The sequence below is a fragment of the Eumetopias jubatus genome, unplaced genomic scaffold (assembly GCF_037043125.1).
Source record: "Eumetopias jubatus isolate StellerSeaLion01/CBP00866 unplaced genomic scaffold, mEumJub1_p1.0 scaffold_8, whole genome shotgun sequence".
In the NCBI taxonomy this organism is placed as follows: domain Eukaryota; kingdom Metazoa; phylum Chordata; class Mammalia; order Carnivora; family Otariidae; genus Eumetopias; species Eumetopias jubatus.
Window position 1 is genome coordinate 139,271,828 of NW_028274814.1, and position 17,067 is coordinate 139,288,894.

Sequence of the window (17,067 nt, forward strand, 5' to 3'; positions counted from 1 at the left end):
TTAAGTTTTAGCCCATTTGTTATGTGTGAAATGGCATGTCCTTGGATTTAATGTCCGTTAGCTTAAATCTTAGTGAAAGTAAGCTTCTTGTTTGTTGGGGCACCTGGGCAGCTCAGGTAAGCATTTGCCTTTGGCTCAGGTCATGATCCTGGGGTACTGGGATTGGGCCCTGCGTCAGGCTACCAGCTCAGCGGGGAGTGTGCTTCTCCCTCTTCTTCTCCCCCTCTCTCCCCCCTCAAATAAATAAATTTAAAAAATTAAATAGGGGCGCCTGGGTGGCTCAGTCGTTAAGCGTCTGTCTTCAGCTCGGGTCATGATCCCAGGGTCCTGGGATCGCGCCCCACAACGGGCTCCCTGCTCCGCGGGGAGCCTGCTTCTCCCTCTCTCACTCCCCGTTTGTAGTCCCTCTCTCACTGTCTCTCTGTCAAATAAATAAATAAATTCTTTAAAAAAATTAAATAAATTAAAAAAAATTATTTGTTGCATAGGGGTGCTTGGGTGGTTCAGTCTGTTGAGCTTCTGACACCTGATTTGGGTTCAGGTCATTATCTCAGGGTCATAGGTTTGAGTCCTGCGTGGGCTCCGCACTCAGCGGGGAGTTGGCTTCTTCCTCTCCCTCATCTGCCACCACCTCCATCCCCCATGCCCTCTCTCAAATCAATCAATCAGTCAATCAATCAATCAATCAATCAATCAATCTTTAAAAATTAGGGGCTCCTGGGTGGCTCAGTCGGTTAAGCGACTGCCTTCGGCTCAGGTCATGATCCTGGAGTCCCGGGATCGAGTCCCGCATTGGGCTCCCTGCTCGGCAGGGAGTCTGCTTCTCCCTCTGACCTTCCCCCCTCTTACGTGCTCGCTCTCTCTCATTCTCTCTCTCAAATAAATAAAATCTTTTAAAAAAATAAATAAAACTTACTTGTTGCACAAATGAACACAAAGCGCTCCACTCATTCATTCTGGTTCATGCATCTGTCCTGTTTGATGCCTGCAGAGATCCCATCCCCAGACTCTACATATGTTACACCTCAGTTTATAGACCTGGCCTTCTACCAAACGCTCCTTTTACATCCTACCCTTACCAAGCCCCCCGGCCAAAGTCCATTTCTGGGGATTGCTTCTTCTTGGGTTTGTGTTTGATTATGTTGCCCATGGTGCTGGCCTATTCCTGCGACCTTGCCCCGGCAGATCCTCCCGTCCCCTCGCCTGGAGACCAATCTGTCCTCTCACCTCGTGCTTGGCTGAGGCCTTCCATCCGTGACCTCGCCCCAGGTCATCCTAAACCAACCATACACGCAGGCTGCGAACAGGCTGACCCCTCCTCTCCTGTTTCTGTGACTGGCACTGCTGACCCTTTGCTCAGTGGGTCCTGAAGCCTTCATCAATCTTGGTGTCAGTCTTGCTCCTTTCCCCAGGAGACTCGAGGCAGGAAGGCACCCTCAAGCTATAGGGACAACCCGTCTAAGATGCTGTAATTGCATCCAGCCAGTCACTAACTACTGCCCACTGTTTCTCTGTGAATTCTACTTCCACCATCTTCAGTCCTGCTGTCACCTCACTGATTCTTGCAGTGAGCCAGAAGAGCTGCAGAGAACCCCTGAGGTCCCCAGTGATGTCCACAGGGGACCCCGGAGGCTGTTAGGAGCCAGTCTCTGAGGAGGATTTCTGAGGCCTCGGGGCTGTATATTGGGAAGAGGTCCCTGGGGCCTTCCTGAGCTGCACTAGGAGAGAATCTCAGGAGACTGCCTGAGGCTGTGTGAGGAAGGAGTCCCTGAGGATCCACTGAAACTTTATTGAGAGATCTCTGGAGACACCCTGAGGCCATGTAAGGAAAGGATCCCGGACGAGGTCATCAGGCTGTGCAGCAAAGGAGCCCTGAGGATCTACTGAGGATATGTCAGCTGGGGATCACCAAGGATCCATTAAGGTCACCCCAGAGAGAAGATTCCTGGAGTTTCTGTGGTGACAAAAGGGGATCCCTGGAGAGTTCCCATGGTTGTCACTCATCCAACAAACAGTCATAGAGGTAGAAGGCATAGGCCCCGCCGAGCAGTATCCCACAAGCTACCTGTGGGCACAGATGTCATCAGGACAGTCAGGTAAGTGTTGCAGGGTGGATACAAGGGCCTGTGGAAAGGGTATAAAACTCAGTGTCCGAGAGGTGAGCGAGCCATTCTGCTCTTCCAGGAGGGCCAGCCTTTGGGGGTGGTGGGCACACGGCCGACACACTGCACATAGAGCACCTGGTGCAGTACCCTGGACATGGCAAGGACTACATCAATGCTACCTAACAGTGAGCGAGGAGGCATGGGCAAACTTAAACATACGGCCCGATTTTTGTTTCACAAGAGAATTGGCAGCCGTGTCAACGGACTCCCGAAAGTTAAACTGTACTGCAGTCTTGAACTGCCAGGACCTGACTTCTCGGTCCAGGTCTGGGGCAAAAGAGAAATCTAGCGCAAGTCGTGCATGTCACTTCACATCTTCCGTTGGCTACGTCAAATTAAAACAACAAACAACAAAACACCTAAACATAACTTCGGCAATGTATTTTATTGAGTCTAATACACCCCAAGTATTATTTTATCACGTAACCAATGCAGACTTGTTCTTTTTGAAGATTTACTTGAGTGAGCTCTCGAGAGAGCAAGTACGAGCGCAAGAGCACTAGCCGGGGGAGAGGCAGGGGGAGCGAGAAGCAGAGTCTCCCCGCCGCGCAGGGCGCCCGACGCGAGGTGCGGTCCCAGGAGCCCGGGATCCTGGCCTGAGTCCAAGGCAGACGGCCGGCCGACCGAGCCACCCAGGCGCCCCACCGATTAGACTTACCCTTTCGCCGCTGTTTCAAGCCGACTCTTTGAAAACCCTGCTGGCGGCTTACTGCGCCGGGTTCCGCGAGCACCCAGGCGCCACCCCCGCTCTGCCGACCCCTCCGCGGCCTCCTCGCGCCCCGGGCCCTCCCGTCGCCTCGCCCAGCAGCAAAGCATGGAGCCGGGCGTGCGCCCCAACCAGGCGCCGTCACGAGAACTCTGGCCGCCCAGGCCGCCGCCACACCACACTTCCTTCCCAGCGTCGCCCTTTAATGACGTCCACACCCGCGCCTTGCGTCAGGCGCGCCAGGGGCAGAGGCGGGACTTCCGGACGCGCGGAGGCACAACTTCCGGGGGGAGGCGGAAGAGCCTCTCGGCTCTAGGCTCGGGGAGTCCCGGGACCGCTGAGGAGCCACCCGGGGTACAGGGAAAGGCCGCCGGGCCTGGCCGGCCGCACTCGAGGTGTCGGGGCCGCGGGTCTGAGGGATGAGGAGGGGCCATGGCCAGCGACGGGGCCAGGAAGCAGTTTTGGAAGCGCAGCAGCAGCAAAGTCCCGGGCAGGTGGGTGTGACGGAGGGGGCCGGGTCGGGGTCAGGGGTCAGAGGTCAGGTGGGCACGTAGGCCCGCTGCGCTGCGGGTGGAGTCGGGGGTCTGGGGAGGGGTGACCTGGGCTGCGGGAGGGCTGCTGGGGGCGCGAGGGGCGTTGGGGGAACGGGGGGCTCGAGCGCAGGGTCTGGGAGGTGACAGGGGCTGCACGGAGATCGAGGCTTGAAGGGACGAGGAGGAGCGGCCCGCGAGTTTTCCCGAGCCTGGCGGGCTCTCCTCTGCGAAACTTCTGGGCTCCCTGGGGAAGCCGAAGCCGAAGGGGACCGACTTGGGTCGCGCCGCGAGGAGTTCGGAGGAGTGTGCGGAAACTGGCCCCCTGGAGGGGCAGGCTGTGCTCGCTGGGCGTGGCGGTGGGGCCCACTGGAACGGCCTTCTTGTCTCTCCTGTGGACGGCTGCTTCTGGCCTCGAGCTCGAGGATTTGCTCGAGTGGATTCGAGACTCCCTGTGAATTTCCATGTATCCCGCTTTCTGGCCTCAAAACCAACTCCTTTCTTGAGTCAGCAGCAGGAAGCAAATTAAGGAAAAAAAATTAAACAAAAAATGAAGTGCGTGCAGTGACCTGGGTGCACCCTGGAAGCTGTTCAGCTCCAGAGTCCTGATCAGCGCGTGGCTGCTCCCTGGCCAGGGCCCCGGGGAACGTGAAGACATACATGGACAGTGCCTAGGAGAAACAGTTGCTGGCGAACACAGATTAGAGAGAAACAGGTCAAGATGTCCAAACACGGTTTATTCTGTTTGTAAACTAATGTCTGAGTACTGAAAATTAGGAGTTGGGGTATTAAAATAACTCCATGTAGAATCATTTATAAACACAGCTTATTCGTAAGTGTCGTATAAGAAACACTATGGGTGGAGCGGTAGAGTTGTAAACCTCGGGGTTCACTGTGTTGGGTCAGAAACATGCAGTTGTCAGGGTGATTTGGGGAATTAGTAGGAGTGAGTTACTGCCGGCTCAGACACACTGACTTTGGAGGGGATCACCAGGGGCGGCCAGAGATCCTACTTCACGCCACAGGGTTGTGTGTGATTGAGGAAGAAAAGAGCTTTCTTCAAAACCAATGTCAGGGTCCAAGGTGATGTGAAAATTCTGGAATGGCAGAGAGTAGGAGGTCCCAACAGTGAAAGAGACGGAGGCTCCAGAACATAGACTCCGGGGAAAATGAGCCACATGGCAGTAGAACTTCCGTGTGTTGCCTTTAGGTCTTGAGATTTTGGTTCTTCCTCAGTCTAAATAAACTCTGATTCTAACCAACTGAGCTCTAAGAACAGTCGAGCTGCAGTATGGAGTTACAATGGTGAATAAACATTTGGATTGAGGACCGTATCTCTTGGTAATTTGTCTTTGTATTGGATTCAGTGGTGCCGCCGCCCCCCCCCCCCCCATTCATGTCTATCTGGAAACCTGTGAGTGTGACCTTATTGGGACATAGCATCTTTGCAGATATAATTCAGTTAAAATGAGGTCATACTGGGTTAGGGTGAGCGCTAGTCCAGTGACTGGTATCTTTAAAAGAAGAGGGAAATTTGGACACAGAGAGATAGACATGGGGAAGACATGTGAAGACGGAGGCAGAGGTTGGAGCCATGTGCTCACAAGCCCAGGAATGCCAAAGATTGCAGGCAACCAATGGAAGCTAGAAGAGGCAAGGAAGGATCCTTCTCTCAAGACTTCAGAGAGAGTATGGCCCTGCCAGCACCTTCATTTTGGACCCCAAGCCTCCCGAACTATGAGAGGATCAATTTCTGTCGTGTTAGGATGGCCACGGGAAGCTAATGTGGTCTCCAGCTTTTTTCTGTGAGGTTCTGTGTCACCAACGACAGACTTCCGTTTCCCTCTGATTTTGGTGCTGTGCGTGTCTTAGGCGTTTTTGAGAGCAGCTCCCTTGTCGGATTTCCAGAGTTGGAGTGGAGTCTGGCAGAGCTGCCGGAGGCTGCCACTGCAGAGGGCAGGGCATAGAGGAGAGGGTGGGCCCACTGGAGAGGCCTGCCCAGCGACCTGTGCCCCGCGCCTCCAGGCCTGGCTCTGACGGTGCTTCTGTTCAGGCAACAGGAGGGGTTGCGAAGCTATGCCCTTTTGCCCATCAGTAGCTCACCTTCCTGTGCTGATCACTTGTCACACGCTTAGTCCTTACCTGCGCAGGCACAGAGCTGGCAGAGTTCCTGGCCGGTTTCCTGCAGCTCTGCCCTTTCAGTGCTGCCCAGGATTGTCTCACTCTTCGAGTGTGGACATCAGTCCAAGGAAACGCAAAGGAGGAAGAATAGACTCACCACAGAAGACAGAACTGTTAAGGGGTCTTTTATACAGCGTAGCCCTTAGTAGTTCCTTAGTGATCATTCACTCATCACAGGTCCTTGTGACAATAATGGCAGATAGTCACTGAGCTTTTACTGTTTGCCAGGCCCCATTCTTGGTGCCCAACGAGTGTTGCGTCTCCCTAGTGTTTCAGAGTTACAAAACAACGCGCTGTCCTCCAGCTGACACTCCCTGAGGTAGGCTCGGGTTAAGGCCCTTGCGTGTTTCCCCTGAAATGCCATGTGGAGAAGCATAGGAAGGCCCTTTATAACCTGACCCCTGCCCAATTCTTGAGCCACGTCTCCCACCCCTCCTTCCTTTGAACATTGCCCTCAGTGGTACTGACGGACTTGCGGGTTCCTTGGTGTCCATGCTGTGTGATACCTCTGTCAATTTCGTGCTCTCAGAGCTGACCAGAATGTTGTTTGCCTCCCTCTCCTCCCCTTTGTCTGGCTTATTTTATTTTTTATTTTCAAAGTTCACCTCCAGTGCACCTCCTTATAAAGCCTTGTGTGTTTTCCTGAAGTCTGGACTAAAGTACCCTTTTGTGCATCAAACTCACCATTGTTGGTATGTGCTTGTTTTCTTCTCCAGACCGTGAGCTCTGCTTTCGGTAGCGTGTCTTCCTCCCCTTTGCATTGTTAGTGCTGATAAATGGTGATTGATTCAGACTGCCTTCCAGATTAACCCGGAGGGAGTAAGTGATTTGGCCAGGGTCTCACACTGCCTGAGAGGTGGTCTTGCCAGTAGCCACCGCCCCCTCCACCCCCGTCCTCTATTCATGCTGGTCCTTAGGTTGTCTATTTGGCTGGGGCTTTCTTAGAAATTTCTGAATGAAGCAGGATGTGTGATATGGTGGAAGCACCTCTGACTTGGTTCTGTGGTCTGGGTTTCAGCCTTTTTTTTTTTTTTTTTTCTGTTAATCTCTGTGTGACTTTCACCAGGTCATGTCACCCCTGGGGACATCAGTTTCTGCCAGTGTAACCTGGTGAAGCTGGATGAGACCTTAAGTGGCTGGGATCTCCAGGCACGTATTTGTTTGGTCTGGTCCGATTCTCTTTGATGAGCACCAGAGAAGGCCTCTTGGAGCAGCTTTGAGAGTTTGAAAATTTATTCATTCACTAGATATTTGTTTAACCAGCACTTGGTGCGAATAACAGTTCCAGGGGCTAGAGATACACCAGTGAACAAAACAGATCAGAACCAGTGCTGTCTCAGAGCTTACAGCGGAGCTGGAGGGGCAGAGAATAGAGACCATGACTGAGTGAAGAAGAGAGTTACCCCTGAGAAGGTGGGAACTGTTACCCTGTTATTGAAACCTTAAGCAGAGAATTGGAATTGGGAGACATGTGGAGTGGGGAGGATTTCCTGGTGATCAGGTGGCCAGAGAAGGTCTCGCAGAGGAGGTAACATTGGAGCAAGACTCACAGGACGTGAGCGAACAGGCCCCCTGGGTGGCTGGGAGGACGGTGGTCTGGGCGGACAGCGGTCTGGGCAGAGGGCCAGTGGAAGGCTGTGGTCGGGAGCAACAGCGGTGTGCTTGAGAAGAGCGGGGCGCCGGGTGACTGGAGCTGAGGGAGGAGGAGAGCGTCCTGGGGCACAAGGTCTGGAAGCTGGTGGGGGCGGGCCTCGTGGTCACAGTGGAAAGATGTGGGCTTTCTGTCTCTTACTCTGATGGGGGCACGCTTTGGAGGGTCTTGGCAGAGGTGTGGCGGGATCCCTTTGCCCTCCGGGTGGGTGGTCGGTTAGGGGCTGGGAGGGAAGGGCGGAGGCAGGGAGACCGGTTCGGAGGCTGTGGTGAACATCCAGGTGAGAGAGGGTGGTGGCGCCACAAGAATCACAGGGTGGGTGGCGGGGGTCATGCGGGTTCAGTCTGTGACTCTCTGGGGCCGGTTCTTTCTTGGGCCAGTGACTCACTTGGCTCCCGAGGGGCGGTTGCCCTCTGCAGTTGTGGGTGGCACTCTTGCCACACTTAGCTGTCAGTGGCAGGACGAAGTCACCGCCCACCGCGGGTGCGAGCGCAGGCAGCCCTCCAGCGTGGGTCCGCCGTGGCCGCGAGCTCTGTGCACAGGAGGCTGTGCGGGCAGTGGGGCCTGTGCAGGGCGACATTTGTGAGCGGGATGGCGGCAAGAAGGACCCAGATTGAATCCGGCAGGGCTGTGGGTGCTTGGGGTGGCGCTGGGGGGGAAGACAGCTCACGGTGTTGTGGCTCCGACAGCTCTCAGCTTCCAGCGGTCACAGCCCGAGGAGTCTCCGAGCCAGTGAGACATCAGCTCCACCATCATCTTAACAGGCCGCCATCACTCATCAGCTGAGGGGAGGACTTGTTGGGGGGCAGTTCATTCATTCAGAACGTACTCTGTGTGCCAGGTCCCGTGCTGAATGCTGAGCCAAGAGATGGGGCTCTCAGAGGCTGCTGGGGTGAGGGAGACAGTAAGCACATTGGTATGTGCTTCGAAGGTCATCATCTGGGGGCGTTGGCAGAAGCACAGGACCCTGCGTCAGTGGAAGGCCATGCCCTTCCAGAAGAGGTCATGCCTGACCTGAGACCTGGAGATGGAGAGGGAGCCAGCTTGCAGAGATGCGCAGATGCGGAGATGCAGGGTGGGCGTCAGAGCAGTCCTGGCAGGGGAAGGGTGCCACAGGGACCCCGGGGCTGGAGAGGGGGACGGCAGGGTGGGGAGGCTTGTGAGAAGAGGGGTGGGAGGCGGGCAGGGCTCGGAAGGCCACAGGAAAGAGTCGCGACAGAGCACTGAAGGGTGGCGATCACCAGGGTTCTGGCCAGAGGGACGGGGTGTGCTTGCAGAATAATGACCCCCAAAGATGTCCGCGCCCTTATCCCTGGAACCTGGAACCAGGCCACATGGCAAAGGAGAGTGAAAGGTGTAGATCCGCTGACCCTGAGAGGGTACCTTGTCCTGGGTGGCCTGGTGGGTCCCGTGGAATGGAGTGAGCACGTAAAAGTGGTCAGAGTCGACAGCAGATGAACACTGGTCTGCTGTCGCTGGCTCTGAAAGTGGAGGAAGGGGCCACGAGCAGGGGGGTGCTGGCCTTCTGCTTACGGCCGGCGGGAACCGCGATCCTACCACCGCAGGAAACTGAATTCTGCCAGCAGCCTGAATGAGCAGGACGTGGACTCTCCCTAGAGCGTCCAGAAATGGATGCAGTGGCCAACACCTAGACTTTAGTCCTGTGAGAACTGCCTTGGACTTCTGACCTCCAGACTTTAAGATAATAAGGGTGGTTTAGGCTGTGTGTGTGGCAGACTGTTAGAGCAGCCACAGAAAAACCCTGAAGTGGGAGGAGGAAGGTTGGAGAAATGTGCGGGAGGGATGTCGGATGGGAAGGGTTGTGGGTAGCCTTCCGCACCTGACCCTGCAGAGTCTTGCCCTTGAATGTGGACAGGGCACCTGTATCCGTCTTCCCGGGTGCGCTGGCCCCTCACCGCCCACCTCTGCAAAGTGCATTTAGTCCCGAAGGACTGGAACAGCACTGGGAGGGCTCTTCCTCGTGTCTCCTTGGGTCCAGGAACCAGGTGGAGGCCCTGCCTCTTTTCCCAGAAGCTTGGATCTGCTGCCCTGACCAGCTTGCTCTTGTGTTGTCAGCAACCTGTTTGTTTCCTTGCTTGTATTTTTGAAGTGGCTGTTTGGACGGAGTGCCTGTTGATTCTTCTCTCCCCGTGTTGCGAGGAGCCCGGGAGTCTCTCGAGTGGGTCTTTGTGTCCTGTGTGAGTGGGTTTCTCCGGGCTCCGTCTGTAAGTGGAGTTGGTCTTACTGTGCCGGCGCCTTGGAAGCACCGGGGGTGGGGGGTGGGGGTGGTTTGCTATGCACACAGTTCCTTTTGCTTGTTTGTTTCCTGGTGGTCCTGTTTCATGTTACTAAATGCCTTTTTAGCTGGTCTGGAAATATTTTGAAAATAAACTTAATGAGAATCATGTTTTTTCTCTTTTACATATTTGTCTAATGTAGCAAGTCTAGACTCTTATGGGTTAATCTTAAGTGAGGACAGAAATGATTAAAATAAATCCCTGATGATTTTGATTAAACTTTTTTTTTTTTTTTTTTTAAACTGAGAGCAGGAGGAAGTTATTCCATTCCCCGAGTGCTGTGAAGGTGCGGTCGGAGGTCATGGGTGGGAACGAGTTGAAGTGCCCTGGGAGCCTACGTCTGTTTTTCTGTTTCCCAGACTGCCCTGGGCTAGCCCTGCCTGCGTGCAGCATGGAGGAGGACAGTGGCGCAGTGACCGGGGCCAGTATGGGACACCCGCCCCTCCCCGGCCTTTCCAGCAACTCCGTCTCTAACCGCTCCTCAGCTTCCTTGTGCTCAGACACGCGCAGTGTGGAGTCTGGCCCCGCAGGCCGTTCGGGATGCAGCATGGGTCCGCCTGGGGGCTCCTGCACACAGCCGGGCATCGGGATGGCCCTGTGCCGGGCCCTGGGAGCGCGGACAATGCCGAGCGAGGCAGCGTTTTGTGCCACACCCCGGACGAGACACCGTGGGCCTTGTTGTGACACTGCACACTCGCGACTGCTTCTCTCCTGCCAGGGTCCTGACACACGGCGTGCCATCGGCCCTCCCTGCGGCCGGGGGTTTGCAGACCCGGAAGTCTGGGCTGCGGGCGGGTGGCCAAGCTGGCCCCCGGGAGGGGGAGCTGGCTCCCACTGCTGGCCCCTGGGCTCGGCCCTTGCCCGGCTCCTCTGGCCTGGGGGTCGGGAACCTGGTTCCTGTGCACTCGGATTTGCGCAGCGTGGGGGTTCTTCAGGAGGAGAGGAACAGCTTCTTCTAACTTCACCCTGACCAGAGGCAGAGGGGTTGGGAGGCCCAGAGGGAACGGGGCAGCCTGGGTTCTTCCCATCTGTGGGGCCCTGGGCTTGGGGGACTTTCATTTTGAGTATCCCTAGTCTTTCTGTTCCCCCATTCTGAAATGCTGTTTCCTCTTTTCTGGGGATTAACATGGAAAAATCCAGCCCGAGTACCGAGGGTCACAGAGGTAGGTGCCTGCGGTCGTCAGTGGTTAGAACAGTGTGGACTGCCTGCAGTCACGTGAATTACGGGCTGCAGGTGCTGTCGCTGTGGCTTGCACAGCCAGCCGGGGAGCACGCTCACCAGGCCCCGTGGCAGTGCTGCCTGCGTGTGCTCCCGTCTGCACAGAGCTCGCGTCTGTCCCGGGCCTGCGGCTCCTACGCGAGTGAGCCTCCTCTGAGCCCAGGCATGCCAGTTCAGGGCAGAGCCGTACATTTCTGGATCCCCGACGGCATTAGCTCTGTTCGCTGGGGCCCCTTCTGGGTGTTCTTGCCCGTCCTGGCGTCCATCCTCTGGGGGTCTGGAGTTCGCCGGCACTGGTGTGTGCCCACTGTCCCGGCTGGCATGTCTGTCATCTGCTGTCTTCCTTTTCACACAGCCTCTGCACTTGAGCTTGGCCACGCTGCTGGTGGCCAGCCCCCCTCTATACGCTTCTTAAATGTGCCATGGAGCAGCTCTCCACCTGTTCCCGCATATACCTTGCTCCAGTTTTGAAATGACCCTTCTTTCAGTGAACCTTTGTACTAAACTAAAAGATAGAATAAGGCTTGCTGGCTCTAAGGCTTATGCCCAGAGGAGACAAAGAGCGCTTAATTCCTGTCTTCTGGATGAGCTCCTGATCCTTCATGGAAAGCCCTCCGCAGGGTGACTGGGATTGTCACAGGGCATTGGGCATGATGTATGTGGAGAGCAGGGCAAAGGGCAGGGTCTTGGAAAGGGGACGGGTCCCTCGGCGCCACTGCGATCATTGGAGGCAGGGGGCAGTCCGTTTGAGGGTGTTGATACATGGGCTTCTCTTGCTTGTCCAGTGAACTTGTTTGCAGGTGGTGAGGCCAGCCAGTTGGTGGGACAATGTGTTGTGCTGTTGGAGTGGGGATCTAAAGGGGGCGTCTGGCCATGCTGCTTTCAGAATTCAGCCCGGCTCTGGGAGGAGAAAAGCTTTAAGTATTTGTGATGGTATTTTCCTTCTCCTGTCGGGGGTGCTGGGCAGTTTGATGGGGTGGGGAAGGAGCACATAAGCCCGCCTCCGCCGACGGTAGCCGGCAGCCGTCTGCCCGGCGAGCTGGTAGTGCCAGTCATTCTTTGACGCTGGCCGCCGTGGCGTGGGACAGCCCATGAGGACGTGGTGGCTCTGGGCCCCATTTTGTTTTCTTGTTAGGATTGTGCTCTTTCTTGGATTAGCTTTCTGTTCCAAAACCACTCACTAGAGCTGTCGTGGCATTTTATTTCCGGACCAAATGTGGCTTCAGGGACCGGCCTGATTTTCAGTGGCTCTGCTGGGTTGGGTCAGGCAAGGGAAATGCAGGAGCTGATCAGAGGGCGCTCTCCTTCTGTCAGGTTCTGAGAGAATGTGCTCTCTCCTGTGGAACTTAACTCCTTCACTTGTAAAAGGCTCAATCCTTCAAATATTTGTTTAACAAAGAAGCATTAAATGTCTCAAGCATTTATTGGACGCCTTCTGTGTGCACACCAGGTCCTAAAGTTTGCTGGCACGACCCTGCAGGTCAGTCCGGGGGTGGGGGGGCGCTCACAGTTCCTGGGGCAGTGTGGGCAAGGGGAGGGAGATGCTGGTGGAGGGTGGAGGTGACCTCAAACTGGACCTCGAAGGACCGTCCCTTCCTATAGGTCCGTACTTGGTTGTGGGGGTGTTCTGTAGACAGGGCCCGGGGCTGGCCTGTGTGGCAGCGGGGTGGCTGAATGAAGGCGCAGCTGAGGAAAAGGTGAACAGGGGAGAAGAGCGTTGCTAGCGGGGACCTGACCGAGGGGGCTGGGCCTTCAGATGGGGTGGGCTGGAGGCCAGCGCTGGCCCCAAGCGGGGGTGGTGGCGTGGGGAGGGGCGGGAGAGAAACAGGGAAGGTTCCAGTTGTTCCCCAAGGGCGACAGGAAGACCTTGCAGACTTTGAGCTGGGGAGTGAAGCTGGCCCCTGACTGGCAGAGCTGAGACCAGAACCGGAGGCAGCCGCGTGGGACAGTGACAGAGGGGAGGGTGGAGACGTGGGAAATGGTTCAGGGTTTAGGAGGACGTGGAGATTGGCTGAACGTGGGTGGCGTGCTTCAGGGAGGAGGGGAGGGGGGCGCTTGGGCTCCTGGATTGCCATTCATGGAGATTAGGTCATGGAAGGAGTTGGTGACCTGGTCGGGAGGAGAGACCGAACCCCGATCCAGGGTGGTGGAGATATAGCAGGTGGGTTTTCGATGCTACAGACATGGGCGGCCCAGGAAGGCCAGGAGCTGCTGGTGGCAGAGGGTGTGAGGGGGTGCAGGAGGCAGGGTGCACTCGTCAGTCTTCTGCCTGATCCGGGGGGTTGTCCCGGGGCTGGGCACTGTGAGAAGTGGGCATGAGGTGTGGCAACTGGGGCAGAGCTGACTTCTGCAGTGGACCCATTAACTGAGGTGGGGAGCATGTGGCTGAGGTGCCGGTGGTGCCCCAGAGGCAGCTGTTTGAGAACTCTTTACCGAGCATCAGGAGAGAGCGTGGTTTCCCGTAAAGTGGGAAGAAGGCAGGGTTGGGGCCTCGGCTGTGGGGTGTGCAGGTCGGGAACGTGTAGAAGAGTCTGAGGAGCCCCCGGACGGGCCGGCAGGGAAGGGGGTGCGGTGGCATGGGGGACGGAGAGCAGGGTGTGGGCGAGCTGCGTCTGGAGGCCGGGCGAGGGCAGGAGGGTCGAGGGAAGATGGGCCTCGGGGTGGCCGGCCGCCAGGCTCTACACTTTCCCTGCTACTCCCACAGCCTTCTTTCCTCCTCCTCCTCGTGTCTTCTGTTTTCCGTAATACACACCCATCACTTCTGTTTAGGTTGGGAGGCCTCGTGCGCGTAGAACATTGTATGAGTTTTGGGCGACAGTGTAATGATTGGCTGTGTGTGTATCTTGTGAGATGATCACCACAGCCCGTCCTTAACCTCTGTCACCACACGGGGTTCGGATTGTTTTTCTTCTGATGAGAACTTGTAAGGTCTTCTCTCTTGGCTGCTGTCAAGTCTGCGACACCATGTTATTAACTGTAGTCCGCGTGCTGCACACATCACTTCCCCGGGACTTATTCAAGTTTGTGTCTCCTGCCCACCTTCACCCTTTTGCATACCTCCCCCCACATCGGACAGCCACCAGGCTGCCCCCTGTATCTGTGAGTTCACACGTTCCTCTTCTCGTGTGGAGGAACTCTTTATTGTAAACATGCTCATTTCCAAGATCTGTTTCAGGAGACTGTCCGTGGAGCAACCTGCTGATCGACGCAACAACTGCCCGAGTCTCTGCTGGGTTCTGGGGTCCCAAGGAGCATGGCAGGAGACAAATCCTGTCCCTTTCGTGGGGAGCTCTGGCCCCGTGGGGACACTAGACGGCCAAGAGTGTGTGGGACAGGCTGAGTGTCAGTGCCGGGTGGGGTGGCGCGGCTGTCATTGCTGGGACAGCTCGAGAGATGCTCCGCTCTGGGTCCGCGGGGCCACGTGTGCCTGTAGCTGGCTCCACGGGGTCGAGAGTTCCAGACTCTGCTGTGGGCGGAGGGACGATGGAATTGTTTGCTGTGGTGATAATGGTGTTTCATGCATTTTCCTCTGAAGCCCTCTAAAGTTAATTTCCTTGGAAAACTTACTTCTTCTGAATATTTTATAAACCTGGGGAACATCGCTGTGTTTTAGAGCGAGCCTAATGGTAAATCAGTCGCTAATTGAGTTCATATTTCAGAAAAGCCCTGTTGAGCGCAGAGGGGGCACAGCATGGTCTGTGAGCCCGGCCGGGGAGGCTGGTGGCCGGGGAGGTGATGGCCACGGCAGGGGCTCCCGACCTCCCCACTAATGCCCCGCGCCCGAGCCGCGGGCGAGCACTTCATCCCAAATGCCGGCATTGTTTCTTGGTTTACGTTCAGATGCTTAGGACATTTCTTTTCCGTACTTTTCCTTCCTCTCACGCTTCATTGTGTCAGGGCTGCTTTCACCCCTGCTACTCCAGCCTTTCACCGAGGAACAGAGAGCCGTTCTGGTTCCTGGCTTGTCAGTTTTGTCGCCAAGCCAGGGCCTTGGCGGTGGGGGGTCCTAGTTAAACCAGAGACCTGTTTGCCAGGACGCGCGGGAGAGAATCGCCCTCTTGCTTCTCCCGCTGCTCTGCTCACCTGTGTTCAGATGATTGTCCGCCATCGTGGGAACCGGGGGGTTGGGGGGGGACTGTCCCTGTGTCCCTGGCTCCCTGGCGTCTCTCCAGCTCCGGTGTCGGCCTGGCCTGCGGCAGGTGCTCAGCCAGTGTCTGCCAAATGAAGGGTGCTCTCCAAGGGGGACCAGGCTTGACCACGTGGCCGTCCACAAGTGGGCCCTCAGACGGCCTTAGATTCTGGTTTTTATTACACTTTCCCTGCCCCGAGTTGTAAAGGTGGTGGAGCAGCGTCCTGAGGAGCCAGTGGTGATTGGTCAGGGGCCCCTGTCTCTCTTCTTTTGCCTCCCCCAGCTGACCTGTGTCTCCAGCCTGTCCTCACCTGTGGCCCCTCTGCCTGGGGGCGCCCCTCGCTCCCACCTCCTGCTTGCGGTGAATCTCAGCTTTACTGTCTCTGTCGCCTGCCTTCCCCTTCCTGGTTGGGGCGTTGCAGGGGTGGCTCCCCGTGCCTCATGCAGGAGGGGTGTGCTCTGTTGAGAACTCAGGGGCTGTCGTTGGGGGGTCCTCTTCTGGGCGCCATCCTGGGGGCATCTCTCCACCTGCCCGTCCCTGGCCTGCCCTGTGCGGTGCGGTCCTTGGTCTGGGTGCCTCCCTCTCATCTGGATAGGAACTTCTGTGGGGCCGCAGGGTTGGGTCCTTGACGCATCGTGAGTTCTCATGCATTTGCTCTTCCATCTGAGAGTCCTTCCCAGCCGCCCAGTTGTGTGGTCTCTAACGCTATATACTGTACATACTATATACAGGATGGCGACCCGCCCGCCCAGAAAATGTAGCTGTGGTCCCCACTGTTGGCCTGCTGGTAACCAGTGAATCCTTCTGAAGTTTCATGGTCTTAGTTTAGGGGGTGATATCATGTCTGTCGTTTTCACTTGAAGCTACTAAAATGTTTTGTTCTGTGCTGGTGGCATTAGGGACTTTTGTTGTTCAGTGCTGCAGAGGTAGACTCGGACCTGTTTGAAGATCAGCCGGGTGGCTGGTGCAGAAGGGCTGCCTTGCTTCAGCCTTCGCTCCCCATGGCACAGCCACCTTCCTGGATAGCCGGTCAGGGAGGAGACCCTCCTGCTTCTTCCGCCCTCCCTCCCTCCCCCCCCTCCCCCTTTCCTCCCTTCCTTTCAGCAACTTTGTGGAGACGTCATTTACATATCCTCTATTTCACCCACTTAAAGTGTACAGTTCCGTGTTTTTTGTCTGTTTGTGGAGTTGGACGATCATCACCATAGTCAATTTTAGAGCATTTGCCTCACCAGCCGTGACTCCCCACTCCCTCCTCCCCAGCCCCTGGCTGCCACTCCTCTGCCTTCTGTTTCTGTAGACCTGCTTATTCTGGACATTTGCTTATTCATGTGTGTGGGATCATATGAATGTGGTCTTCGTGACTGGTTCCTTTCACTGAGCGTGACGTTCCCAGGCTTCATCCATGTGGGAGCGGCTGTCAGCCCTTCATTCCTTGTCGTAAGCTGACAGTATGTTCCGGCATGTGCCCGGGTCGCCCACTGATGGGCCTCGGGACTGTCCCCACACTCGGGCTCTTCAGACTTGAAGCCGCCGCGTCCTTTTCCTGGGCCCGGCGTCCTCGCCTGCCTCACCCGTCCGCTCCCATCCTGTTCTCAGTTTGTTTTCATCGCCGTCCTGCGCTGGGAGTTTTGACCACTTGTGTATGTATCCGACATGATAGATAGTTTCATTTTCTCGTTTTAAAAACTTTGTATAAATGACATCATACTGTGCATATTCAAATTACTCTTCGGTGGTAGGCTTATACGTTTACCGATCTTGGCTCTTGTAGTTCCTTCGTTTTTATTGTGGTTATATGTGTATGTTCCAGTTTGTTTATTTGTTATTCAGTTGATAATGGACAAAGGGATAATGTGAATTCATTCTTCAGTTGATAATGGATAAAGGTTTTTCTTAAATTTTTTTTTCTTTTTAGCATTAGCGACATCGCTGAGCCTGCCTCCTGTGTCCTTACGCGAGGGTTTTTCCCGGTGTGTGCCTAGAAGTGGCATTATGTCTTGTGTATCTGCTTTTCGTGAGGAATCACTGGGGTCCTCTTTAAAGCAATTAAAGAATTGCTGTGGTGTTTTTAAGCAGTACAATTTATTAAAAAGTTTATTGGTGAACATATTTTTTAAAGAATGATTTCATTATGTGGAATGAGGTAGGTATGTTAGTTGCCACTTATTCTTTTAAAATGGCTTTA

The 17,067-nt window shown here is 55.6% G+C and overlaps 1 protein-coding gene across 1 annotated transcript in view; it reads left to right on the forward strand.

Annotated features, from left to right (window-relative positions):
* The first annotated feature begins 3,165 nt into the window (after nucleotides 1–3,165).
* Nucleotides 3,166–17,067, forward strand: part of TBC1D22A (TBC1 domain family member 22A) — a 346,524-nt gene continuing 332,622 nt past the window's right edge. The window contains exon 1 of the mRNA XM_028115313.2: nucleotides 3,166–3,365. Coding sequence (XP_027971114.2) covers nucleotides 3,304–3,365 — 62 coding nt within the window. The 5' untranslated portion in view covers nucleotides 3,166–3,303. The remainder of the gene's footprint in view (nucleotides 3,366–17,067) is intronic.